The sequence below is a fragment of the Haemaphysalis longicornis genome, unplaced genomic scaffold (assembly GCF_048455015.1).
Source record: "Haemaphysalis longicornis isolate Haplotype H1 unplaced genomic scaffold, Haemaphysalis longicornis Haplotype H1 scaffold_3, whole genome shotgun sequence".
Classification (NCBI taxonomy): domain Eukaryota; kingdom Metazoa; phylum Arthropoda; class Arachnida; order Ixodida; family Ixodidae; genus Haemaphysalis; species Haemaphysalis longicornis.
Genome location: NW_027526335.1, coordinates 36,230,314 through 36,257,322, shown reverse-complemented (window position 1 = coordinate 36,257,322; position 27,009 = coordinate 36,230,314). Strand labels below are relative to the sequence as shown.

General features: G+C 49.6%; 1 protein-coding gene across 3 annotated transcripts; it reads right to left on the bottom strand.

Moving 5' to 3' along the window:
- Positions 1 to 1,415: 1,415 nt before the first annotated feature.
- On the bottom strand, positions 1,416 to 26,660 carry Hisrs (histidine--tRNA ligase). Of its 3 annotated transcripts, XM_077702920.1 has the most exons (13): positions 26,464 to 26,623; positions 18,224 to 18,404; positions 16,602 to 16,694; positions 16,423 to 16,542; positions 13,933 to 14,154; positions 13,749 to 13,856; positions 11,970 to 12,068; positions 11,799 to 11,892; positions 8,010 to 8,134; positions 5,290 to 5,362; positions 3,469 to 3,758; positions 3,253 to 3,399; positions 1,416 to 1,734 (listed from the first exon to the last, which is right to left on the bottom strand). In XM_077702920.1, exons 2-13 carry the CDS (start codon positions 18,305 to 18,307, stop codon positions 1,657 to 1,659), a joined length of 1,533 nt encoding a protein of 510 aa, XP_077559046.1. In that variant the 5' UTR covers positions 18,308 to 18,404; positions 26,464 to 26,623; the 3' UTR covers positions 1,416 to 1,656. The 3 variants fall into 3 exon arrangements, with proteins under 3 accessions (XP_077559046.1, XP_077559045.1, XP_077559047.1); XM_077702919.1 differs by lacking the exon at positions 18,224 to 18,404 and having other exon boundaries at positions 26,464 to 26,660; XM_077702921.1 differs by lacking the exon at positions 18,224 to 18,404 and having other exon boundaries at positions 3,469 to 3,734; positions 26,464 to 26,658.
- Positions 26,661 to 27,009: the final 349 nt, after the last annotated feature.

Below are 27,009 nucleotides of genomic sequence, written 5' to 3'. Positions count from 1 at the left end.
ATTATGCCATGTTTGTTTTACTTGTCATAGTTCACAATGAAGTTCTAACCATTACAGAATTACTCTACTGTCAATACACAGCCATCTATGGAGGGAGTATGGTTACAGAAAAAGACTGTAACTGTTGTTTTACCAAAAGTGAGTATCTGGTAAGAGATTGTGTGTCAGTTAGCCGATTAGATGGCTCTAACATTACGCACCGCAACTTGGCTGGCCATCCTTCTTCCCAGAGTAGAAGGGTACTGAATTTATTTGGCGTTACCATGCAATGCAGCGAACTAGCTTAACACTTTACCTTAGTGATCCTTCCCGGGGATCCAAACCTGCACCATCAAAATCGTGCGCAATGCCTATCAAACACACTCTGCACCACGGCTTTTGCAAGCAGCTTAGGCAACTGCTTTTTCACGCATGGTGTCACTCACACAGCCAGGAGATTTCGTACAAGGGACTGTTCCAAACGGGGATGCACCGAGAATGACGTCAAAGGACAAGGTGGATACAAAACTGAGCCACATGAGGAGTGTGCACAGTCAGATGTTCATAGTGGTGGCCTCTCGCACTACAAATGAAGGCACATGTGAACGTCGACAATTGGCAGAAAAGGACACCACTTGTGAATGAAGGTCCTTCTACAAGCCACACACATCTTTAAAACACCTTGCTTGTTTTTCTTCTTCTCTGGTTTGAAATGAATACTGAACAAAAATACTTTTAGCAGCAAAGCTGTTAAGCAAATTGCCTGTGTGTGGTGTCCAAAGTGAGTGGTCGTGCACGTGTGCCTTCACTGCACATTCGGAAAGCTAAGGATATCCACTTAGGTAGATTGGCCAACAATGGCCACAAAAAATAAAATAAAAATAAAACTCCAGCGTTCGCCACATCATAACAACACTTGCTCAGAACGAGCAAGACGCGCCATAGCGTACGCCCCTTGTTTGTTCGTCCTCGTGTAGTTGGGTGTGCACTTTGTACCGTAGAAGAGCCGCTACTTGAATGTCGAAGCTGCTGTAGATGATCATTGACTCCACATGGCTCAGTCACGAATAGTTCGCACGGCCGAGGAAGAGGTTGAGTTTTGAGAGACTTGGCAGGCACAGCATCCGCTAGAGATAATAAGTCGCGTTTCCAGAGTGGCGTACGAAAACGTCGACCCAAACTTCGACCACTCTGGCCTTGCTCACCACAAAGGTCATTGAAATGCCGTGCCGCCGACGTCAACCACGACACCACACCGATACTAAAACTCGGCTTTGTGTCCGTCAATGATCACCTACAACAGCTTCGCTTCCCTGAATTTCTTTTGGTTTGTTTTTAAAATAGCTGAAAGATAAGAACTGCACATTTAAAGTGAGAGCCCTGCACAAATGATATGGATTAGGTCTGAACTCCAACCACTACAAATCAGTCACTGAGAAAATTGCGAAGATCTTTTATTATTATTATTATTATTATGTCCCAGCAAAACACAAGCACCGTGAACAGCGTATGGATGCAGCACAGAGGAACGCGCACTGCTTATCCTGGACAGTGCAAGTGGCCAGTACCAGCTTGCGGCAGTAGCTGCGAAGCGCCTTCTATCTCGCTGCCAGAAAAAGTTTGAGGTGCTGGCCACCGGCCATGCACACGGCAACGGTCCCCCTTTCCAGGCCCAGCTCAGTGGTTCTGCTGGCTGCTCATGTTTTCCAGGCACTTGCGGATCTCGGTGCCCAGCTGGCTTCGAGGAACTTCAACCTGGAACAGAGCAGAGTTTGTGCAGGCTGCATGCAGGGGTCATGTGCGCCCCACCATGTTTTGCTGCATGACCTCGGAAGCATGCCGTGCACACAGTACATGCTTCTATGAGGGAAATGGAACTGCCACTGGCCTCGATCGCTGAAGCCTTCACATAACAGGGGGTGTTGGGAAAAGAGGTTGGTTAGGTGCCCCCCAGGCCATGACGCATGCCCACGCAGAAAGTTGGCCAAGAAGCTGTATACCAAATTAGGCTCACTGCATGCGCTATGTCCTTTCTCTTTACCGTGGCTATGTGTCAATAAACACTTGCTGTTCAATGGCGCGCGTGACAAGCTCTGGACTCTGGTCTTTTCGCAAAAGGAGGCCTGGGTTTTTGCAGAAGTGCACATATGCGGATCTCCTCGTTAACAGAAGTGAGCCAAGCTTGCATGCCGCTGGGTGCAAAGGCTACACACTCAACAAATGGAAGAAAAAAAAAATTGGGGCAGCTTCACACTCGTGGCACGAAGACTGGTCAAATAGCGAAGCTGGCAGCCACGCCTAGTTAATTCTTGGTTCGGCTAAGTGTATGCATGGTATGCTTCGAGACTCAATCAAGTTTTCTGCGACTAGTGGAGGGTGCAGCGTGACAAAAGTTTTCTCAAAATTTTTGAACTCGTTCGGTGGCCACTGTTTGGCTTGTGTGGTCTGTTGTGTGGGATGGTAATGAAGTTAAATAACGTTCTTTTTTTTATTACTATTCTCGGCCTTCTGGCTTCTTTCATTTTGGCATTAATTCTTCTCTTCCGCTCGTCGCAACAAGCGACAGAGTGAGCCACCTCGCAACGCGTTTCCAAAGCCGTGCTTGTACCAGTTGTATCGCGCCATTGACAGGTGGCGACACAAGTCCCGCCTGAGCGCGGTGAGGCAAAGCTATGGTAAAGCTTGGCGAGGCTTTCCTGCGCACATTTGGAGGTCCAACCAGCAGCTTACACAGCATCGCTGTTAAAAACTGTGGCAGCCAATGGCGAGCACACGAACACTTGGCACGCCGTGGCTCTGCAGAAAATGGCACAGCGTGCCCCTCCACCCCCGTACAGGCCAGAAGACACTTTCACTCCATGGGTGGCCCCAACGTGGCAGGCATTTCAATGTATTCAGGGCTTGAACACCCAAAGCAAGCCAACAGACGGGAGTCTCTTGTCTTGCATGAAAATTTTGGAAATGTAACCATCTTCTTCCCCCTCCTCCAAAAATTGAGCCTAGGCTCAGGATAGCTCAGTGGGGCTTCAGGCAGGCTCCTTTTGATCCCAGCCCTGACTTCTTTGAGACTACTTTGCCATAGTTGATGCATCAGTTAAGTTCTTGCTGGCATTTGTTCGCACTGGTTATTTGCATTCTTACATGTGGTACCCCCTCCTCGGCAACCTGAGCCCAGGTATGTCCGTATGCACTACAGAGAGCAAGTGTTTTGTCCCTTGGCACGGCTTTTAAGACGCAGCAAAGCGCTACAGCTGGCATCCAGTGCGCCCCCACCTCCTCCCTGGTGGCCACATTGCGCAGCTTGACCACCGCCCTCTCCAGCTCCGACTGGCCAATGATGACCGCCAGGGGGATGCCCCGCTCCTCGCAGTACTGCAGCTGCACCAGAAGCTTGGGGTTCTGCTTGTACGAGTGCTCCACCTGCAGCAGAGCGCACTCGGTCAGCAGGGCGCCTCCAAGAGCAGAGCAACAACGGCTGGGGACGCTTGCCTTGAACCCCTGGTCCCAGAGCTCGGCGCAAATCTCCATGCGTGGCCGCACCAGCTGCTTCTGGGCAGAGGCCACAAACACCTGCGTCTCGCTCGTGCGCAGCTTGGGTCCCCGCTCGGCCTGGGCCTCGAGCAGCGTGAAGATGCGCTCCACCCCGACACTGAGCCCCACACAGGGCACGTCCCGGCCCTTGGCGTCAAACATGCCCACCAGTTTGTCGTAGCGGCCGCCTGCCGCCACGCTGCCCACGCCCTCCGGCTCGCCTCCTGCAGCAGCAGCAGCACGTCCTCCTGCCAAGCCGCTCACGCTAAGTATGCACAGAACCCACCCCTTGCCGACAGGACATTCCAGAGCTCACATCCTGGTGCAGATCCAGGGAACAAACTGGTGGTCCAACTGGACCAGCTGGTGCACATTCATGCTGTTCGCAGAACAGTAAGGAGGCAAGACAAGCAGTGCCAACAGGCCCAGTGGAGCGGTCACAAAAGGAACACACAAAAGAAAAGTGGGATGGAAACAGAACACAATATTGGTATACAAATCAGTTAGTCTGCACTGTGGTCCTGTCTGTTTTCCACCTTTGTCCTGAGTCTTTTCTTGAGCAGCTAAAACCATCTAAGCACCAACTAGCCCAACAACGCACTTTAAACAGGACAAACCACCCATGAGCAACCAAGTGGTGCTTCAAGCAAGATTGCAGGGATGATACAACAGCACAAAAGTGTACATAAGTGTAGAAGGTGTGACAGTTGCCCCTGTTACGGACTGGCGAGTTCTCGTTGGCATGGTGTTGACATAAGCACCAACTGCTTGCGGGCACAGTGCCGAATCAGCAGATTCTCTGCCTGGTGCGAACACACCTCTTACGACACAGGGAAGAGCCAGGAAAGCTCCAACTGTGGAGGCGAACTGCCTCGTAGTTGAGCGACTCCAGTGATGTGGAGGTTGTTCAGGTTGTTCAGCTTGGTATTGTGCTCAACTGCACTAATGATCTTCCCCTTTCGGTGCTGGCCGTACATAGTGTATATGTGCTTTGGCACAAAGAGAACAACTGCAGCGCTGGCATTGACCCACACAAACCCAAACTCAAAACTGAAACATGGCTTACCACTTCTGGTAGTGAGGCACCGTATTGACTACCTGTTTTTGGTATGTTTCAATGACTGTGTGTTCAGCAAAAGTTGCCACATAAACGTAGTTTACATGCAGACGTCCCTGCCTCACAGATCTTTTCATATAAACACAAACTAGCTTTGCGAATTCCATTTGACTATACTCACAATTTGGGACATGACCAAAGCATACGCAACGGCGACACCCGCTTTCATGCTCTTGCTATTCTCTGCATAGGTAATTAGCGAATGCTGCTGCCGCAAGCGTTTCATATGTGTTCATGACACCAGTAGAGACCAGCCTGTTCCTCAACTCCGGAGGACACTTGTTGCCATTTTACGCAAGGCCTCCTCTGTGCAATGTCGCTTCCCATTACTCATGAGTGACATCCCATGTGAGCACATGCCTGCACCACTGTGGGAGCAGTGAGTCTGGCCAGACAACCAGGGGGTATTCTGCACACAACCAGGCTAGGGCACCGTGTGCAGATATAGCGCTGTTTCAAGGCACCTTTCTCACTTATGGATTGAAAAGACCACACCTCCTGCTGTGTCCTAATCCCCCTCTAAAACAGAAGTTTGCTCTTCGTTCCAGCAGGCACTTGGAACAGCAGTCTCTGGTTTCGCAAGTCACCAAGCGAAGACAGCCGCTTGCACTGAGCTGCACGCACTTGTGCTCACCCGCCAGTGTGCAAAGAGGCCGACTCACCTGTGAGGACAGCTTCGAAGATGATGCCCGTGTAGTAGTCCAGTCCTCGGGCAAGGCTCAGATCGAAGGACACCTGGGTGAGAGACAGTATTTGCGGCACCCGAGCACAGTCAGGCCCCTGCATGCCTATGCTGCTGCCACAGTGCAAAACCAGCACTCAGGTTTCAGCACCGCAACGTGCCAACCAAGGCAGAGCGCTCGTCTGTCCCAGACTCACTCCAGCCTGCCTCTGGCGTCCAGAAAAACCGGAGGCAGGAGGCCTGCTGCACCTTGGGCCTATGCACTGGGGCACCTCCAGAACACGCAAGGGCAACAGAAGCGCAGCGGGGAAGGGGAAAAAGTAGCCACCCACGATGTGCTTGCTGCCCTCATGCATCCAACAGTGCATCCTTCCCAAGGCCCCCTGCATGCCTCCCCCCTCCTTGTGAAATTGGTCCCCAAGAACCACGAGTTTATCTTCAAAGGCCTCCTCCACTGGGCAGTGTCAGTTACACTTCTGACCCGACATCTAGGCCGAAGGGGGCCTACATGAGAAACACCCCACGAAGGTCACCTTTTGTCTTATGGGACGACTCATGACATCGCGTTCCCAGTGTCTCCGACACCCCTCGTGCGAACCCCGCCACGGAGGAAGGGAGCAGCTTTCTGTTTGAGCATCCCTGAAGCACTATCGACCTGCACGGATCCCAGGTTGCCCAAGCAGGCCGACAGGTGGCCTCCACAGCACACTATCAACGACCGATGTAGCTGCCTGGAGGGGAACACCGCCACCCACTGCTTCGTCATTTTCCCTAACCAAGCCGCTCAGAACTGCTAACTGGTGAAATAAATTGTACCAACACCATCACCATCTTCACCAGCACTGTTATCGTCATTGTCACCCGGCTCGTGCTCAGAACCCGCTTGGCAACTGGCCACTGTTGCGCAGTGTCACCCACATCAATGCAACTATCTTCGGCCGCCTACAAAACTATACAAGCACCCACCAGGCAATGAGTAGTGTGGTGCGGGTTTCCAAGCAAGGCTGCTGCTTCCACGTCCAGTAAAAAAAAAATCTTCTGCAAACCTCAACTGCAATGCTCCTCCTCAACATTCGTGCAACTCCAAATGTATTCTGTGCAACGGCCTCCAACTCACCAGGGTGGCGGGCTGCCAGAAGCATTTCCAGCCACCACGGAAACCAGCACATCCCCGCCACCACGGTAACGCACACAGACGCTCTCCGAAGGCAACAGTATAGAGAGCGACTCACTGGAAACTTATGGACAAGGTGGCAGAATGAGTATCGCCTTCAGAACATCATGCTTGTCTAAGCTGAGGAAACACCTTGTCAAATATAGAAGCTGCATCGTATGCAAGAAGTCTACAGAAGCATGGACGGTCGTATTAGGTCGAGCAAGATCAAATGGCGGGAAGGGCTCGTCAGCACCAGGTCTATCCAGAGACTCTGTCCATTTAAACCTGCCACCGCCTAACAACTTTGCTGGGGCCCAGAGTACGTTCAATCTCTCAGCCCGCTGTCGCCTCTGACCACGAAGATGATGAGGCAGAAGTGAGAAACAGCAGCTCGTGCATCGAATCGGGCAGGGCGCTGTCCAGAAGCTGGCCGCAACGCCAATAAATAATTTTCTTCCGCTTTGAGTTTCACTTTTCGGCACTCGTTGCTCAACATCCATATTGTAGGCCACCATATCACCTTCCCCGACATAAGAGTAAATCACATCAAACAATACGTAGCCGAAACTTCGTACCTTGTCTGCCGCCCACACCTGTATTCACCAAAGCTTCCTCACTGGCTGACCTCGCACAGACCCAGCACACACAACTCAACGGCCTCGTACGCAAAGCCTTCTGCGACACCCTCCTCTTGCGCCCACGCACTCTCACTGGCCGCCTTACAGCGATGGGACTCCACAACACTACACAGGAACTCACCACTCCTCTGACACCACAGCAACCCACAACTCCTGATCAAGCCCCTTCCTCGTAACACTGTGCAGCCCACTGCATGACATGCACCACACTCCCACCCAGTTACCTGTGATGAACTGTAAGAGGAGGTGCTCGGGAGCTGCCCCTGAGCCACATAAAGCTCAATTAAAGTCTGTCTCTCCCTCCCCCACTACCATACATTTATCACCGCACTGCACACACACCCTTCGTGCCCCAGCGATCCTCCCAACGGCTGGGAGCAGGCCCTGTGCAGCTGCCAGGCCTCAGACCAGGTGCTGGATCCCTCCCAGGGCCTCCAGGTTGGGGCAAGGGGGGAGCGGCTGTGGGACTAAATGTCATCTCTCTTTCAGCTGCAAAAACGTGAATGTACGCCGTGAATGCAACCTCATCGCCAAGCGCTTGCACCGGCTAGGGGTCACGAGGGCGATCGTGGCCTCTGCGGCAACAGCCCTGCGCTCTGAGCACTGTTCAGTGTGCCCCGTGAAACAAGTTCAAGATGCACGGGCCTACACCGTGACCCCTTGGCTGGGCACCCTTGTTTGTCACGTAATGCTCCCAGCAGGGAAGGGCTCCTATTATCTCCTTCGACCACTGGGCTCTGCCCAGCAGTGGATTGGGCAAAAGTGGCCACGCTCCAGAGCCCACAGGAAACACTGCTCCAGGGCTTGTACCCGAGGACGGTGGGCTCACTTTGTGGAGTGGATGACCAGTCCCATGCTCCAGTCAGCCACAACGTTTGGCCACCCCAACTGGCCCCCCCAACGTACCTTGTCGGTGATCCGATACAGATCGCAGTACTCGAAGAACAGCTGCATCTCGTCCAGGCCTCGCTTGGCAGACGCATTGTGGGCCAGCTCATCCGACCGCAGGGCCGTCACCAGCTCGGGACCACCTGCACCAGGGGAGGCACTGTGGCTGCCACTCGCACGGCCCTCTTGCCGCCAAAATGCGGACATGCAACTGCTCGTTTCGTAGCAAACAGAACAACTCGCGCCACCTCATTTGACCACAGAGACACAGGAGGCCCTGCACTGCCCACAGTACCTCAGAAACATCTCTTGCTTCCCACTTTTCAGCCACTCCTCTTACCTGCTTGGAATGTCAGGCCTATCAAAATGCCCCAACAATTTTTTTTGTGGCTGGTTAACCACTTGAGCTAAAACTTTATTTTCACTAAAGTTATTGCTAATACACACAAGAAGACTGTACATTTGATAACATAAGCATATCTAGAATTTTTTTCTCAAGTTTTCTGAAAACTCTGTAGACAAATTTCACATTGCATTTAAACTCATTTCTGAAACTACATTATTAAAAAGTTCATCACATTAGCTCCATTTTTATGAGCATGTCTTTTATGTTTTTGAGCCCAACCATTCTTCCATTCAAAAACTTTACTGGTACTGACCAAAAAAGACTTTTTTCCTAGGGTTTGAAAGGGCTGCGAGCAATTTCTTTTGCTGACAAACCACTCAAGCCAGGTCTTGCAATTTTTACTAAGGATATTGCCACTGCATGTAGGCTTTATTAAAAACGGGATGGTGGGGATGAATCAGCTCCCTATGTCGAGGCAGCCATTTTGTGGGCAACTCTATGACCCAGCGCCAGCTCGCGCAGCTCTAGCGGCCACTCGCACATTCCCATAGTGCAAGTCACCGGGATAGGCTGCACACATCGGCACTTTCAGTGAGGTTTCACACGTTGGCAAAAGTTCTATTTCTGACAGTTTCTATATGGGCTGCTCCAAAAAAAGCTCTATTTTTCAAGTGTTGTGACAAAACCGCGTGGGATGCTTCGGCGTTGTCCTATAAGCGCGAGATACACCGGCTAAGTGTTGTGTAATGCAAGGAAGCTGTGTGTGTGGTGGTGAAGCCAGCTTATTCCGAGCTTTCATGTTTCGACAAGCCTGGCTGCCGTGTGATTCACGTGAGAGGCCACTGCAAGAACCTGCTCCAGCAAGGGGTGTCCAAACAAGCCTTGTGCAAACGGTGGCCATGGGACTACCCCCCCCCCCCCTCCCTCTCTTCCAACACTGCGTGAACTGGCATCTGAAACCATCACAGCATTTGCGTTTTTTGGTGAATGTCTGTTGACAGTAGAAATTCTGGGTATTTATTCTCGCCCTTCCACGAGCTGAGGCCAGTGTGTCCTCGCATTTCACTGCCCATTCGAGTTGTTGTGTTGTAAGCACGCCAGTGTGCTGCTACCTGTATCATCACTGTTGTCTACTCCTCAGGCATTAAAGTTTGGCTTTCGTTCTTCATCGTCAGAGCGGAGGCAACTCCCCTGCAAGCCGCTCACCTACCACAACACCTCAACATGGACCCGAATGCCCTCAATTGTGTAACAGTGTCTATATGAGCCGCAACGGGAGCGAGCCACATCTGGAAGCCCCACATGCAAGCAATTTCAGCTATAATCACAGTTGTGGGCCTTTTGAACGAAGGCACCAAACAGTGTGCTTCCAGATGATTCTTTTACAAAAATAAAAATCTTAATTATATGTTTAAACAAATAAATTTTTGTGCGATTTTGTGTACTTGAAATTCTGACATAAAATTACGAAAGTCCAAAAGAAAATTCCGAGCTAAAATTTTGAAACAAAATTCTAAAATTTCTAAAATTGCAAAAATTCTTATTTTGTGTACTTGAATTTCCGCTAGTTTAAGTGCAGTATAATATCACTCTTTGTTTTTATCTGTATTGCGAGCACTACACATACATGCTAAACTCTGCGTTTAGATGTTCTTGGTATATTCTACCCCATCAAAAAAAGAAACTTAAAAAAAGAACCGTATTCCAAATAAAGAGGCCCGATTTTCCCACAAAGCTAGTGCATTGTCAATTCCATGGACTGGAGGAGGTAATACAAGGACCCAATAATGCTGAGGCCACACATTTTATGCTGCAGACATGGTTGGGAATGAACATAGTATGCTCACAAGAGCTTCGCAGTCACTGCAATAAAAGCATAGCACAATAAAAGCATAGCAAATAAAAACGCCAAAAAATATGTCCGCTTGAGCGGGGTTCTACAAATGAAACTTTGAAAACTATTTTCCGTTCCAAAAATGTGGCCATAAATGCAATTACTCGCATGCTCTTTGATGGGCATGGCACTCTCCAAGCACACTGCTGGCTTGTCCTTAGGAACTTCACAGCACTGCAGAGTTGTGGCTTCTTCTCACACCTGACCACTACAATTGTGCCGTATTACGGCCAGAAGGCTTTCAGAACTTCCCCAGCTAAAGACAGCTGCCTCACCATGTTGCCGCCTCCTAGTTTAAGACGGAGCCATTAGCCCTGTAATCATCGGACGAGGACAGGCCCATTAGTCCTGCCTTGCTCAACAGCCATGTGTCGCTTCAACCACCCCAGCCCTTCTGCAGCCAGTTGACGGGACAAACGTTAGCATATTGTAATTAGCTTTCCCTGCTGATGCAACCACTATGTAATTACTTGAACTACTGGGCTAGAAGAGCACCCCTGGTTCGTCTCGGCCCTCTGCAGCTGGCCCACTGTCAGTTAAGGGGACAATGTTGATGCCCTGGGTGCACGCGGCGGCGTGCATTCATGCTGCCGTGTGAATGCAAGCCCAAGTATACTCAGTTTTACTGAGGGACACACGTCAGAATGAGATATGGGAGGCCTTCAGCACGGTGTCTGGGAAAGAATAAAACTATGCCAGCTCAGCTTATCTAAACGAGACACAGAATTCCCATCATAACAATAACCGAGCTTGAGCCCCATGAATCTTATGTTCGATGGTAGTCACACGTTTCAATTTTTTTTTTGTTCTTCATACAATCAGCACGCACATATGTGTGTAAATAAATCGTTAGTTGCATCATGTCTTCCTTCCTTTGTTCATAGTTCAAGCGTTTTCCACTCCAGCTATCATCCCCTTGTCAGTGAGTCTTTCCAAACCCTGAGTGCATTTAAGGGGAGGCTGCTGTAGCTAGCCAGGATTTCAGTGCTGTAGTGACCCCTTTTGTGGCCACATTAGCACCGAGTGGGTGTTAATGTGGCCCCTTGTCGACCTTTGTCGCTGTGTAATGTCCGGTAAGGTGAGCTGTTAAGCTTTTGAACACGACTCTCTCCATCGCAATTTGCTCTCGCCAGCCGCCGTTCTTTGTAAACCGTGCCGGCTTCTCCTTTGTTCTGCATGTTGCACTGAAGCGCAATATCGTGCCTAGTAGCTCTGTGCACTATTTGAGCTTAGAGCAGCACCATGCGCGCTCTACATGTCGGATATGAGCCCGGACGCTTTTAAGACATTTGGTTTTCATTTTGCACCTACCTCCCGAGTACCACGCGAGAAGGTTGGCATAAGGGAGCGCAGCAAAGCCCAGGTGTTGTTAAAAGTACTACTTGTTAGTTTTCTAGCGCTATAAGCAGTAAAAGTGTGCCCTGGACAGAAGTGCTGGCCCAAATTATGCGCTCGAGCAAGCAACACAGCTTGCTGGTGCATGCAGGTCTGCCCTCTCCTCCCGTGTGCACACTGTCCTCCCGCAGCCACCCACAGGAGGCACCGAGCATTCCAGTGCATGACGTGCCTTTCCTGTTGACAAACTGGCCAATCTTGTCCGCCGCTTCTTCAGCCAGTCCCTTCTCGAGCACCATCTCTTTCCGGACATCTTCCCAGGGCAGCTGAGAGGGAGGAGAGAGAAAGCACAGAGCCAAATGTTGCCCGAAAGAAGGATGACCGCACAGGGTTGCCCCCCCACCTTGTCCAGCTTGTCCACTGCCGAGCAGATGGCCCTGAAGCTGCCGGCCGGCACACCGCAGTGCTCAAACAGGCCGTCCAGGATCTCCCGGTGGTTTACCTGCACACAGCCGCCCGAGACAGCTCCCTGAGAGCGGCTCTTCAGGCAACACACTTCCTCGCTACTGCGGAATGGGCTCCAGCAAAGGCAATCCTAATAACCAATGGCTACACGACAAAGAGCAATTCCTGCCCTCTTGCACGGCAGTTACAAACGAACTGCGGCCAGCAAGTGTCACACCTATGGAACCTCCACACAACCTGAAGCGTCTGCAGTTGGAACCAAGGGGTTCTCCACACAGAGGCACACTGGTAACTCCAGCTGGGAAGCGGGCCACTTGAGCAGCACTGTCATCGTACACCTCAGTCCCCAATGCCCACCCCTCTGCAGTGCAATGGCCGAAAGAAGACTCCCCTTTACAGCTGATAACCTCGGGTGGCGGGCTGCTACCGTGATGCCAGATGAGCCGCCTTCTCATATCTGCGCACATTGAGTTCTGTCCAAACCTTGGCCTAAGTCAGGTTTTCCCACTCACTGGGCCGGTTTCGGTAGTTTCATTGTTGCCTGCTACTGGACGGCAGGAGCTTGTCCTTCAGCTCCTGGTTAGTCTGAGAATACACTCCTCTCCAAGCCAGCCAGTGTTGGCTGACAGCCATACCACCTGCTTTTGTATGTACAAAGCAATAGCAAGTACTGGGTGGCCCCTTGAGTGATACTTCCACTACATCCAGCATCTTTACAGACGTGGCCAATACGGTGCCCCATTCTAGTAACGAGAGGAGCACCAAGGGGTGGCACCACCCATCCAGCTGCCTGATCCCTATACACATGGAGGTGAAATACCCTTTCCCGCAAGAGCAAGGATATTTGAGTAATTGTGTATATTTGCTTTCTCTTTCCACCCAGGGGGAGCTGGTTGACTGGCTGTAGCCAATCATGTTGGCTCAGTGATGCTAGATGCGTGTGAACTGGACCCGGAAGCTTAAAACACATACACGAGCCCAGTCCAGCGTTCTGATCTAGAGTACTGTGAGCTGCACTACTGGCTTTACAGAGGAGGAATTTGTCCCTCATAGACACTTCTGATGCTGTCCTCCTTGTTTGACTATATACATAGTTATATACTATGACCTTCCCTGCGTTAATTCCAACTGCGTCGTCAAGGCCATCACCCTGCTTCAGCAACGAAGAGCCGCACTCTCAAAATTCACCAAGCCACCCTAGGTGCGCGAGAAGAACAACAGTGACCATTCACTTTAGGCCTGTCCAATAGGTAACCGATAAATAGCGCAAAGGCTCATGGGTACACTGGCTGCTCCCGCGGAGCTCCGCCACTTCAGGTTCGAGAGCTCGACTAGCTCCCGTATGCCGGCGGCTTTCACACACGCGCGTTCTTGTTGTTTACGTGTTTCAACTGAAAACAAAAAAGCTCGTGCATCGCACATTCAATGTGTAACAACGATGAATCCTACTAGGGGCTCCTCTGAAAGGTAAAGTAAACAGCACGCACACACACGTGTGAAAGCCGCTGGCGTACGGGAGGCCAGGCGAGATCTCGAACCGGAAGTGGCGGGAGCAGACGACGTACCCATGAGCCTTTGCGCTTTTTACCGGTCACCTATTGCCTGGTGTGGGAAACCTGTTTACCGGCCGGTGACAGCAACAACCAAGAGCTGCCCACTGGGCTCTGCAAGGGCTGGACAGTGCACGGCGCACGCATCAAGTGACCGGGTCACCCACCTTGATGAGGAAGCTGCCCAGGCCAAGGTCGCCCAGCACCTCGGCCAGGATGCGCACGCACTCCACGTCGGCCAGCATGGGGTCGTACTGGCCCGCAATGTCCAGGTCCTGCCCCAACAGGAAAGCGGCGGCTGCAGCAGGGCCTGCCGCCGGTGGACTCCCCCAACACAGTGGCCCTACTCACACACTGGTAGAACTCGCGGTAGCGGCCCCGGGTCATGGCAGGATTGTCCCGGCGGTAGACCTTGCCGATGTGGTACCGCTTGATGTTGGTGATCTTGTTCATGGCCAGGTACCGGGCCAGGGGCACCGTCAGGTCGTAGCGCAGGGACAGCAGCTCGCCCCCCTGGTCGGCCAGGTCGTAGATCAGCTTGCTGTCCTCCCCGTACTTGCCCGTCAGGGTGTCCTGCGTGCACGCAAGGTCACCATTACTGCAGTTCAGGTCAGCACCACATCCAGGACGACTGCTTACACAAACTTGCAGCAGTGCATTTCTTATACAGAGGATAGCAATAAAACTAGACAAAACTGTTTTGGATATTCAGTTTGATGCTCACGGTACTCCAGTACACGACCACATGGGTTCTTTCAAATCACCTTTCAAAGATTCATTCCTGTGTCCCCGTTTCACGGGGCACACAATCGTGTCCAGCAAATGTCTTTTTGCAAAGATTTTGCTAAGTGTCCAAATGCATGAGGCAAGCGAATCCTGCCAAACAAATTTTCATTCTCTGTTTCTTGTTACACTGTTTTCCAGAAGTGGTCATTCTTCGAAATTTTGGGTAAATGAGGTCCCAAGAAAAATGGGACGCTTCATTGTTTTCAACTGTTGGCTATGAACTGTGCAACTTGGATTGCTTGCTGTGTGCGGGAGGCAGTTTTCGACCGATAAAGCGAACTGGTAGCCATACAGACATTAAAGAGCAGAGCACAAATTATGATGACAATACCCAAACCTGCTAGAGGTGCCGTCAAGGCCCTCCAAAACTTCTTTTTCCACACTGGGAAACTTCCCTTCCTTGGTCCCACGAAACACACGGCGATCCCTGTCCATCACCCAAGCATCTCACTTTCGCCAGTAGCGTACACACACTGGGTCAACACTAAAGTGCCGCCCAGCCGTGTGGATTTCGTATGCTTCAATGCCTGCTCCACTACCTTTAGTTAAAACTGGCTGTGTAGCTCATTACTGGCCCATCATACGCCGCGCATGAGGAGCACAAAAAAGGTCGGAAAAAAGCCGAACAACACAATCATGGAGCATAATGGCTGGCTAGGTCTGTTTGGTGCTTTGTTCGCATGCCGAAGCGCTTTCATGTCGCTACAGTTGAACCCCTTTATAAGAGACACGTACCGGGGAGCAGTTTCTGTCTCTTATACGAGATGTCTCTTATAAGCAGGGAACCATGTTTTCACTTACAAATCAGACCCTAGTTCCATGTGGGCACCGTATAACTAAAATAAGCTCAAAAAAACGCTACAGCATGTTTCAAAAGATTCATTCTAATTAATGTTTGGCTCCAGAATTTATGAAACTTTGTTTGCTTCATGACTGTATTTACACTGTTTTTTACAACCAATTCTACAAACTTTTTTTCCTTTCCTTGTTTGTGGAAGATGAATCGTATATGTTGAGTTCACAAGCCTGATGAATAGCCAGAGCACACAGCTTCTTCCGCTGTGCGCTCAGGCTATTCATTACGCTTGCAGGACTCAACATCTGCAGTGTTTCTTGATTGGGAGCTACGCGAGTGGGAGAGCCCGCATGTGCGGTCGCGCTCCAATGGATGGCAGTAAGCTTCGACCACTTCTGTCAGTTGCATTTCCATTGGCAGGGCTTCTCATCGTCATTTCATAGCTGACTGAACCACTTTGTGTTTGCTGAAGTTATAATAAATAGCGACTGCAGGCGTCTGTCGTCCCCCTGTGTTTCCACAATGGAAGCAACTGCAATTAGTGACTGGTGGCACTGCATCTGAAGTTAAAATGTCTGTTACAAGCAAGGTTATTGATTAAACTTCAAGGATAACTTGTCTCTTACAACCAATCTTCTACATCCAATGTCTGTTATAAAAGAGGTCGATTTAATGGGAAAGATAGGGCAGCCAACCATGTGGGTGAATAGTGTCTCTTATACCCATTTGTCTCTTACATCAGTGTCTCTTATAACGAGGTTCAACTGTATATGCAAGAAGGTTCATACTGTGTTCGGCAAGTGGCGTCACGAGAGTCGCAACTACGGACCATAGCAATTTATGCAGCAAACTTAGTTGAACTAAGCAAGTGAAAGAACGTTATATGGGCAGCAACAAACTGAATCACAGGAGCCGCTCAACAGTTCCTTGCTTGGAACATTCAAAGTTTCTTGGGAAGGATGTTGACAAAGAACAAAGAGGAAGAAGTAGGTGTGGCGATATGAGAGAACGGCCGGGCCTTGTCTCCTTCTCACTTTATTCCACATCCGCTTTGCCGCAACCACATTAACCCCGCCAATTACTCAACAAAACACTACAGGCCCAAAGCAGCATTCACGAGTGTGCACAGCAGTGCCTCAGGGACCCGTGATACTAGCAATGCACGCAGATGAATTTTAGGGCATAAACACAGCCGGCATCCTACATAAAGTACGATCCAGGGCTGCTCCAGATGCCACTGCGGGCGCCCCAGGCCTCACCTTGAGTTCAAAGACGGGCGTGTCGATGGCCTCGGCGCCATGCCGCTTGAAGCAGGCGATGATGGTGGAGAAGACGCGCTCGCGCAGGACCATCTGGGCCGGCGTGTGGTCCCGGGTGCCCTGCACACACCCCTCCCCGTCAGCCACCACTGCATGGGGAGCCAGGAGCATGTACATGCCTTGGCCGTCTTGAGGACAAACTTGTGCCGCTCATCCTCGGGGGCGCTTAGCTGGGCCTTAAGCTGCAGTAGCTTGGACACCTCCTCGTCAATCTGCAGGGGCCACACAGTCAGGCGACACTCAATCAAAGCCAACACTCCGCACCTCCACAAATTTTAACAAATGCATGAGAAGCAAACAAACAAACTGACATGCACACTTCACAGTCAGCAAATTGACGACTTCAGCGACATGCGGCCTGCCAATACCATTAATTTAATGCTGTACTTTCGAGAAGCATCCAGTCAGACCAGCAACATTTCTGATTATGCCAGAACTATCTAGGCAAGTGGTGAACAAGATGAATCATTTGCCCTCATACTGGGTAGCCAGATGTGGCCTCACACCAACAAAAAGTCCGTGCCCCACGCATGGACAGTGGTACAAGGCCAGTGACAAACTAAAATATAACGCACAATGCGGCAGCATCCTTGAGCTTTTAAGGCATAGGCTGCCTGTCAGACATTGCAACCAGGACCAAACGACCCCAAATAAATGCTTAGGTTCATTTTCACGCTGCCCCACATCATTTCTGGACATGAAATAACGGGCATCTCTCGACGATTTTGCAGTTTCCCACTCAAATTTATAATTCCGCCGCTCTGTTTTCCCCTTAAAGCCTTCCCACTACAAACGCTAACCCACAGCTTTCCTCACAACAGGCAGAGCTTACACAAGCACTTTCACGGGAATACCAATGGGGCCACAGACGACCGGCCACAAGCTCCAAACAACCCGCTTGACCAGAGAGGAAAGGAAAAACATGCCACTGCAAAGCATACTGCTGATTTGGAGGTGAGGTACGTATGGGCTGGCAAGTTTCAAAAATGCCACCAGTGGTTCCCGCAAAGAAACCCTGGGCACATTTGGGGCAGAACTGTTCGTTTGATGAAAAAAAGGATATTAACAGAGTACTGACACCAAATTTCAATGCTGAGATTATACTATGTAAAAAAGCTTCTTTTGTGTAAGGAGATACCCCCGGGCAAGTTGCAGGAGTGACCGTCCAGTATACCATATTTTAAATAAATTTTAAATGCAGAGCATTTCAGTAACTCACGATGTCACCCGCGTTGTCCCGTCGTAGTTATTCTTTTCACCCACAAGAAAGCTCACAACGATAACCCTTTTGACATCGGCATCAGCATGACGCGTTGAGTGCCTCGCCATGTGCCTCACCCCAAACTGCTGATGTCAGGGCTCCTGGGACGAAAACAAGGCACTGGCTGCTGTTGGCGCATGCTTCTCTGCCTTGTGTATTGTGTCATAGTTTTGGGACGTCAAGCAGCCCGGCCACGTGCAACCACTACCGGTTTAGATGTGCGCTCTCACTCTAGCGCGCCCATCCAGACCGGCCGTGGTGCGACAAAAACAGTGACGTCACACATGCTGTCCTATCATGGCGGCCGCTTAGGTGTTTGTGTCATTGAAACTGAAACGGAGACAAATAAACGAGGCTGTAAAGAATAGTTTACGCAGCAGTCGAACATCTAAGGTGCCACTCTATTTACAGCTGGCCCCTTCCAGCCAGGGCCTGTACTTGTACTCGAGGCAAGCATGCAGCAGCTGGCAGAGCACTTACCTGTGCAATAGTGCGCGTTCCGATTGAGAACAGCCGACGAGGCACAGCACCCAGGCAGCACCGCAGAGAACAAGGCAGGAGCATGGCCACCACCAGTTATGCAATAGTGGGAGAGAGAGAGAGAAAGGGGGAAGGGGGAAGAAGGGAAGGGGGGAGGTGGCCCTCAGAACATCCGGCTAGACTGGGGGAGGCAGAGGGGACAGAACAAGAGCGGTTGCTTGCAGTTGGCAAGCTCGATGCGCCCCGAAAAATTGGTCACCGAGCACAGCACGCAGAATACAGCAGGCCTACAAAGCACAGCTAAATAAGCAATAATTTATCATCATCGTGTCTGAACTTGTCTCGTGAAGAAAAAAAAAAATAGCACACCTTTGTTACGTATTATCCAAATGCAATTATGCACGGGTTTAGAAGCTTTAGGCCTGCCAAAGCTACACTCACCGACAAAAACATTTGCATTTAAAGAGGGCATATTTTGGATTAACTGCTTCGCTAATTTGGCATACTTTGGCATAACAAAAAACTGCAGCATCTCCGTTCCACAGGTAAAGTTATTGTACCTAGGGTATACACAAATTACAGCAAAAAGACACAAATTTTTTATGTACCATTTTATTTTATGTTTCCGCTCAATTCCACCATCACATCCTATAAGCAGGCTCCAGAATTTATTCGGTCATGGGTATAAACCATGCCTTCAGTCAATTTTTGTACAATCTGTATTTACCACGAAGTTCTCGCCGTTCTGTAACCAGATTTTTATTTGTGTGTATCGTTATATGTCGAGATGATACAATTAATCACGTTTCTGTTATCTTGTATTTAAGCCACTGATATTTTTCAATGTTCATTCTGATATTTTGCCTGTTTGTCTTTTTATTATTTTTTTAAAAGTGCTAGGGCATCTGTTTCGCCTATGTCTAGTGCTGAGGCTGCCCAGCTACGCACGCAAGCCTGTAAGCTTATTGGATACTTTGTACTATTTGTACCACAACAATAAACCATCATTATTATTATTATTATTATTATTATTTACAAATGCAGAAATCAAGCACAGTCAGTTCACTGACTCCAGCTAACAGCATGCAAAGAGATGCAATGCTGAGAAGCAAACTACTGCCACTCGGACGGATACAACAGGGCATTCCGTCTAGGTGATGGTGAAGGCAGGGCTTCCGTGCCTGCTTGGCCAATGAACCAAGCTCAAGCTTATGACTGACGAGTAAAGCGCAGCCCAGAAGTCCGCATTAATCAAGCTTATGTTTCACCAGAATTTTACACCTTGTGCCCAAATGAACTATCAATGTTTTGATTAAAGAACAGGTTACTTAAGGGGGGACACTGGTCTTGAGGACATTTTTGTTATTTTTTAACCTATGTGCCTGATATTTACACATTGAATGTATTTCAACATCCCGAGCACAAATATGCAGTCAGTTTTCGTCTATGGGGTGTACGTTTAGAGTTGTGCAACATGTTATGTCACTCCGTTTCGGGCAATTGTTTCATTATGTACCTATGAAATACTCAAATAGCTTTTATCCCTTTGTGCTCTAGAAGGACCAGGGAGTGCAACTATACCACGCAGTAATTTTAGCATGGTTTCTGCAAACGCTGTAAAATTCGTAAATGTCAGGTCATCAATTTACAATGTTTTTGTAAAACTAACTGCATAAAATCTTGTGCCAGCAAAAATAAATTCTGTACTTTTGTGGCTTTATTGCACTGTTCAGTTCATAAGCTTTCAAATGCAGCAAAAATGATGTAAATCAAGCAAGTACATCCCAAGATATTGTACCCAACAGCTGACCGTGTGGGAAAAAAATTGGTTCTGAGAAAACGGCAAGAAGTTTGCAAACATAGGCAAAAATGGTCATTTAGGCGACTTCAAAGGGCGACAGCTTTGTGAATACTTATGATACAGCTATGATATTTTGCAGGTACATTCTTTGGGACCTGTAGACTGCAAATAAAATAGATACAGAAAATTGATTTTTTGGCAAATTTTCGGTCCTCAAGACCAGTGTCCCCCCTTAAGTTCCTGATATTACTTTCAAATTCAATAACGCACAGCGGCGCTTGCGCATTATTTTGTTATAAGAGCCACACAGCAATGGCATGTTTTCAGATTGATTTTCTAAAAGTTTGTGTTCAAAGCATGTGCCAATCTGTAAAGTTCTGTCAGAGACGTTACCCGTCGATGTCATTGATCAAGTGCGGGAAATGCCTCAAGAGGGGACCGTCCTATCTTCAACTTGAATGTAGTAGGCATTCGACATCAGGGACCATTTAATGTGCACTGAAATATTGCGCACATTGCTTCCATCGAAAAAGCTGCCACAACCGGGAATGAAATCTGAGCAGTGCAATGCCTTAGCCAGTGTGGCAGGTGTGGCTGCAGGTAGGTAGTGATAAAAGGTGAAAAGAAGAAGGGCCACCAGCAGGCGCAGTTTGTCGTGCCTTGGAGAGGACACCAGGGGCTGAATTCTACTAGGCGCCAGAAGGCATCCGGAAGGGCGCCGGAAGATATCCGAGGGGTTGATTCCCCGCGGGGTCTACATGACGTCATCGAATAATAGCCAAAGCTTATTCGCGGGACGCAGGCTGAAAGGAGTTTTCAGGAGTTTCCAGAGGCCCTGCAGGAAATCAACCTCGCCGGATATCTTCTGGCGCACTTCCGGATGCTTTCCGGCACACAGTGGAATTCGGCCCCAGAACGTCACTGTCTGGAACAGTACCTCACACAATATTTTCGGCACTTGTGAAAGCGCCACTTCACCCGACAATGTGCACTCTGCTTGTAACACTACTTTCTGGTTACCACATGCTGAGTGAACATGATGCATGCACGCTCATTTCCGCCATTCACTGTAGGACAACAGGACCAGTGTGCAAAACAGCTCAGTGGTGGCTGCATCAATGCACAAGTTCTGCTAGTTACATCCCTCCATCTGGCAGGCATCCTAGAACTTTCGAAGGTTGTTATGCAGAGAAGATAGAATTCAATGGGCAAATTTTATGCAGTTCCAAAAGCTGGGCAAAGCATGGTGGCATAATGCTGCGGGACCTGATTGTAGCAGACGACCATCACTGTAGATCAACAAAGAAAATTTGTGGGACCGAAAACAGAGTTACATAAAGAGCAGGCCTGTGGAGAGCTATCAATACTCAATGGTTTCCCAACCTCTGCCGGCTCTACATCTGCACTGAAGACTGGATTCCCCCTGAGGTAGAGATGGAATCAGAAACAGGCTTTGACGCATTTTGTCCGTACTCTACCCCTGGACAGTCCCAACTGCATCCAAAAAGCCCGACAGAATGCATTTACCCCATTGGCATTGAGTCTGTACATATTTTATTGGCTGGGATTTAAAGGGGTCCTGAAACACCTTCCGCCGATGCATGGATGTACATGTAACCAAACAAAGCAATGTATTAGCAATATCCTCCCCAGGAATTTTGTTAAAGCGATGAGTATTAGCCGAGAAATCGTAAATCAAAAACCGTGCATTATCGTCGCGCCGCGTTTCCTCCTCCTTTCGCCGTTGACGGCGCGCGAGCCTTCCCTCCCATATGCCTCTCATGATGCTGCACTCCTCAGTGGTGACGTACTTCCGCTATGGTGCTCCTGAGACTGCCGTCTGCTATGGGCAAGCTTTGTTGACACCATGAATCCTGTACTCCACTTAAGGCTGGAAAAGCAAACGAAAAATCTGGCCGCATTTGTCCGGCGGCCTGGCCTTGCCCTTTCGCGGTGTACGTTGCTGCAGTTGCAATCGGCCGCACGTGACTTTTAATCGGCGGCGAACTCGCAGCCGCTCGGGGAGGATCGTGCGCCCTGTCCCTTTCATGCACCGCGCACTGTTTATCCAAAAGCGCCGTATCAGATGTGACCCTGCTGGTGCGGGGTCTTATTTCGCGGCGGTGGTAATTCCTGCCGGCGGCATGTGAAAAAGGCATTTTAAACCGATACAGAACCCATGCACAAAACGCTTCAATCATGTGACCAGTTCAGCTTGGGGCGACGCGTGGTGGAGAGCGGCAACGTTGACAAAACATGCTCCGGCGTGGGTCTGAGCTTTCTAGCGCTAGAACGAGCGCCAATTCTTTGACAATCTCAAACATCGGTTGCCTTGGCAAAGAGGCACAAACCGCTCCAGAAGTCAGTTACGGTTGTGTGATCCCGGTTCAGCTCGGGGCCCCACCTCGCAACATGTAGGCACTGCAGGCATACCACTCACTCCCACTGGGAAGTGCAAGATGCGTTTGGCATTACAGGAGGCGATGGTGTATGTGTTGTGGGCGCCTTTGTTTCGCGATGAAATGCGACGTTGTGCTTCTGCGGGTGGATAGTGCTTCCCATGGTCTGGATTATCTTTCTCGAGCGACGTACGACTCAACCTCGCATGGGGTATGTGCAGTGTGCGTGGCTAAAAGCCATCTCGGCTTGTGCACCAAAGTTAAGTGACTTGCTGTTCGTCTCCGCAAACCGCACGCGAGGCGAGTGCCGAATTTACGACGGGCAGGAGGAGGCAACCCATCGTCTGTCAATCGCGGTTCAGACTTGCAACGCACGTTGTGTTCGTTCGAAACGCATCTCTGGATTGTTTTGAAGTTGAATAAAATGTATGCGTCAAACCCGGGCATTCGGCTCAGGGCGTTCTCTGCGACTGCACGAAAGAAGTGCCACGGGGCTTCAACGCTTTCTTTATGGAACGTACTCAGGTAAGAGAATATCCATGTCGTGTTATGGCCGTGTTGCATTCAATACAAACGGTTAAGCGTTTCTTTACACTTGTTTCGTTTGTCATAAAATGTCCAAGCACTCCGGCACTACGCTGGCAGATCAGCCGGCGAGCCGCCGCTGAGCAGACGACTCATCTCGTTGCCGGAAGTGCGTGAAAAAGCTACCGTGTAGCTCATGACGAACATCTGGGAATCGATGATGTAGACATGTGAAGATGGCGGCGTTCAAAAACACGAAGGGAAGGGTGAGAAAAAAGCGACAAACTTTGCAACAAAAGTGTGAGCTTTCTGCTCCGCGTAAAAGAGTAATACTTGGCACAGATGACGTTGATGACCCAATCTAACGATTGCGCTACTTCAATTAGTGTGCTAAAAACGCCTTTCAGGGCCCCTTTAAAAAGGAGAGTATCTAGCGTTACGTCCAGACGTAACTACAGTCATCACTACAGTTATGCATTTATGTCCAGATGGAGTCATCACTAGAATCATGCCCAGGTAAAATGTCCCAGTGAGCTAGTGCTAGTTCATAGCCTCCCGTATACTTGTGAGGGCCTGTGAGGGGCTTGCAATTCAACCATTCCCTCCGCAATGAAACAGAGACACAGACCAAAGAAACTGCTAAAAACTTTACGAACAAGAAACAAAAGACGTTTCGTCTTCTCTACGGCAGCCCTGTTTGGGGTAAAGGAAAGTTCATGGAAGGTTTCTTCAGTACATGGCCAAACAAAGCCGCATCAGAACGATGTCAAAAAAGAAGCTAACAGCGTCTAACGCTCTTGCCGAGCATGTGAATGCGACGGGCCACGGGTCTGACTGGGAATCTCAAGAATCATCGGCCAAGGAAGAAATTTGAAATCGCAGCTTTACCTGGAGTCAAGATAGAGAGGCCAAGTCACACGCTCAGACAAAATGAAGAAACCCTTCCCCCCTCGTACACACGCTACTTACGTCATTTATGTATACTCAAGAAGCCAAACCTCTACCGCTCACTTATGCAACGGCGAAAGCAGCCATCGTTGGAGTTACATCCGATCATCTGTAATCATTAATATAATATAGCTAATAGGAAGTGGATATATTACCGGCAGCCGGCAGGGATATTTTTCCGGCACTCTCTTCCGATTGGCTGTTCAGGCTTACCCCATTGTGACTGGTATGTCTGCCTTTGCCAGATGCAGAATTAGCCGTGGTGAACCTGGCGCACTGGTTGCGCCTCTGGTTTCTGATCTCGAAGTCGCAGGTTCGATACTGCCTCCTTCCATATTTTGTTTTTATTTTTATTAGCTTTGTTCCTTGTGATTGCCTTTGCCTTATTCGCTGTGCTGATTTATTCAGAAACTCGGTTATTTTGCGGCATTTTGTCTTTTTTGTTTATTCGAGACCTGCCTGTTGAAAATGAAGAGGAGGACGAAGCAGGCGTGAGAACGGGCCAGGATCATCCTCAGGAGTTGTGATTCGAGCACATCGAATAAAGAAGCATGTGGCTCGTCAGTGCAGCGTTTCCCGTAACCTGACCTGCAGTAGCTGCAATCAGCATCACCTAACCGTCCTGTGTGACTTGTTCAATCCGACTGGCAGCAGCTCGCCCAGATCAACACACCAGGTACAAGCCGGAGAAAGTGCACCTGCCGTCATGATGGCTTCGAGCGGACACTCCGGGGCAACGTCAGTGTTGCTCCAGACAGCCCGATCCTTGGCAGAGGGTGTACGGCGCCACCTTGTTGTGCAAGTGCTATTAGACACCGGCAGCCGACGCACCTTCATTTGCCAGGGTGTGGCTAGGGCCCTGAAATGCATGGTTGTCGGCACGGAAGACCTGTCCTTAGTAACGTTTGGCAGTGCGAAGTCACCCAAGGTTCTACGGTGCCGGCGAGTGCAGGTGACGCTACGTGGACAAGCTTGTGGAAAGACGGTCATGTTGGAAGCTTTAGAAGTTCCGAAGTTTTTTGCTCCCTTACAAGTCCGGAACTCGACACCATGACCGTGGAAACCCTTATAGAAAAGCAGTACGGCATAGCGGACGCCTTCCAGCCGAGTACATGGAAGACAAATGAAATAAACATACTGGTTGGTTCAGGCGCCTACTGGAAGGTGGCCACGGGCAGGGTGGACAGAATCAACGGAGACCTCACAGCAATATAAACAGTTCTAGGCTGGACCGTTCAAGGAAGGCTCGCTTCTCCCGCATGCACTTTTACCAGTGCCATGTTTCTGTGGTGCCCCTCACCAGGACATTTGGACTTTGACGCATCCGCTATGTGGCGGCTGGATGCCATTGGCATTGATGACCCGAGTCACGAAAAGTCGCTGCAGGATAGTTCGATGGGAACATTCAAGCGAAACATCATCCCCGTATCGAAGGCTGGTACCAAGTACCACTTATGATCTAGACTCCTGGTTTACCTCCTGGCAGCGACAATTGTCAGCTTGCAGAGAACCGTCTGCGGACGCAACTGAGCTGATTCCGGGAACAACCCGAGATCTTTGGTCGTTTATGTATTGGGTTGGATAGGACAAACTTTGCGGGTTTGTTGGGTTGGGTTAAGTTAGGTAGGTTTGGTTAGATGCTTGCTTAGAATACATACGCCAACAAAACATGCATGAGCAAAAATTCATTAGCCCGGAAGAAGTAAAATACCGACTACCGGCAAAAAAAATGCTGGCGATTGTTCACATGGTTGCGACCAGCAAAATATTGTTTGTTCTTTTTTTAACACATTAATCACTAAATGCTGGCGCAATATTCACACCCTAACTAATAACTTACAATGACCCTAGCTAGTCAGTGAACAGGTTTGGCTGGTTGGGTAAAAATCAAGACAGGCCGCTCTCGCAGCGAGTTGTGAATCGGGTGTGAGTGAGGTAGCAGGCAGTGCGGCCTTCCGTTTGGGATGCACAACTTTATCGACAGCTATCGTTCCGTCTACACACAACGCTAGCAGCTGCGTTTTAACAAACGATTCAGCGAGTGCGACAAATGTGGAGGGCATACAAAACACCAACCAAATTTGTAATGCGAGCAAAATGTTCACAAAGTGTCCAAACTGCGCAATGAGCGCGTATCGAAGGGGGTGCAAGCCTTGCACTGCCGTCGCCCCTGCGGGTCGTCGTTCTGCTGGCATTGCATCATTAGCAGTTTTGCTGGTTTTGCGCATAAGGCTATGCCCTCCAGGAGTTCTTTCCAAAGTGACTGAACGTCGATCTTGTTTCACGCTTCTATGGTTACCTAATTTAGCCAACAACGATTAAATAAGTAGGACACACGACACATTGGCAAGTTACCTCAATGCGGACTCGCAAAGAATGCTTAGAGATTGGTTATTTAAATGCGTCACCCGAAAAAAAAAAAAAAAGTGGGTTCACCAAAACCGGCCGAGTCGCAATCCGCTTCAATAAAAACTATTCATTCATTCATTCAAATTTTCCAAAAAACTATAAAAAGAACGCTTTCTGACAGAGGCACACGTGCTGGGGATGCAAAGGCAGGGACGTACCTTTTCTTTCGGTGCCTTTGCTGCCTTCAGCGACCGCACAACATCTCCTTGCTGCTTAATGAGGTCATTCAAGGAGTCTTTTTCAGTAGAACACATATTGGTTATATTTCACGAGCGAAACATACGCGCGGGCGAAACATACGCTACAACCGGAACGTCCGGAACGATCTACGAAGCAGTGTTGCCAAATCGCCAAATGTCGGAGAGAAAAAGTAGCTAGATGGCAACCTTAAAGTTGCTAAATGATCAGCAAAGGGCTAAAAGTGGCTAAATTTTTTTTCAAGTGCTTCTTAATATGTTCTGTGTATGTAATGCATTTACTGGCAGTTGTGTTGTCTTCAGCAATTAAACACAGCTCGTTCTCGCAACTGCGCAGAGCGCGTGCTCCCGTCCTCCCGTTTCGGTAGACAAAGTTTGCCGGAGTGGTACAGCGCTGTTTCTATCGCGAAGCGGCAGCTTTGTCCTTTCCCGGGAGTCAGAGAGGTTCCCGCCGCGCTTACAACGTGCTGGGTTGTGTGGCTCCGGTGGCCGCTTTGTTTGCATTCG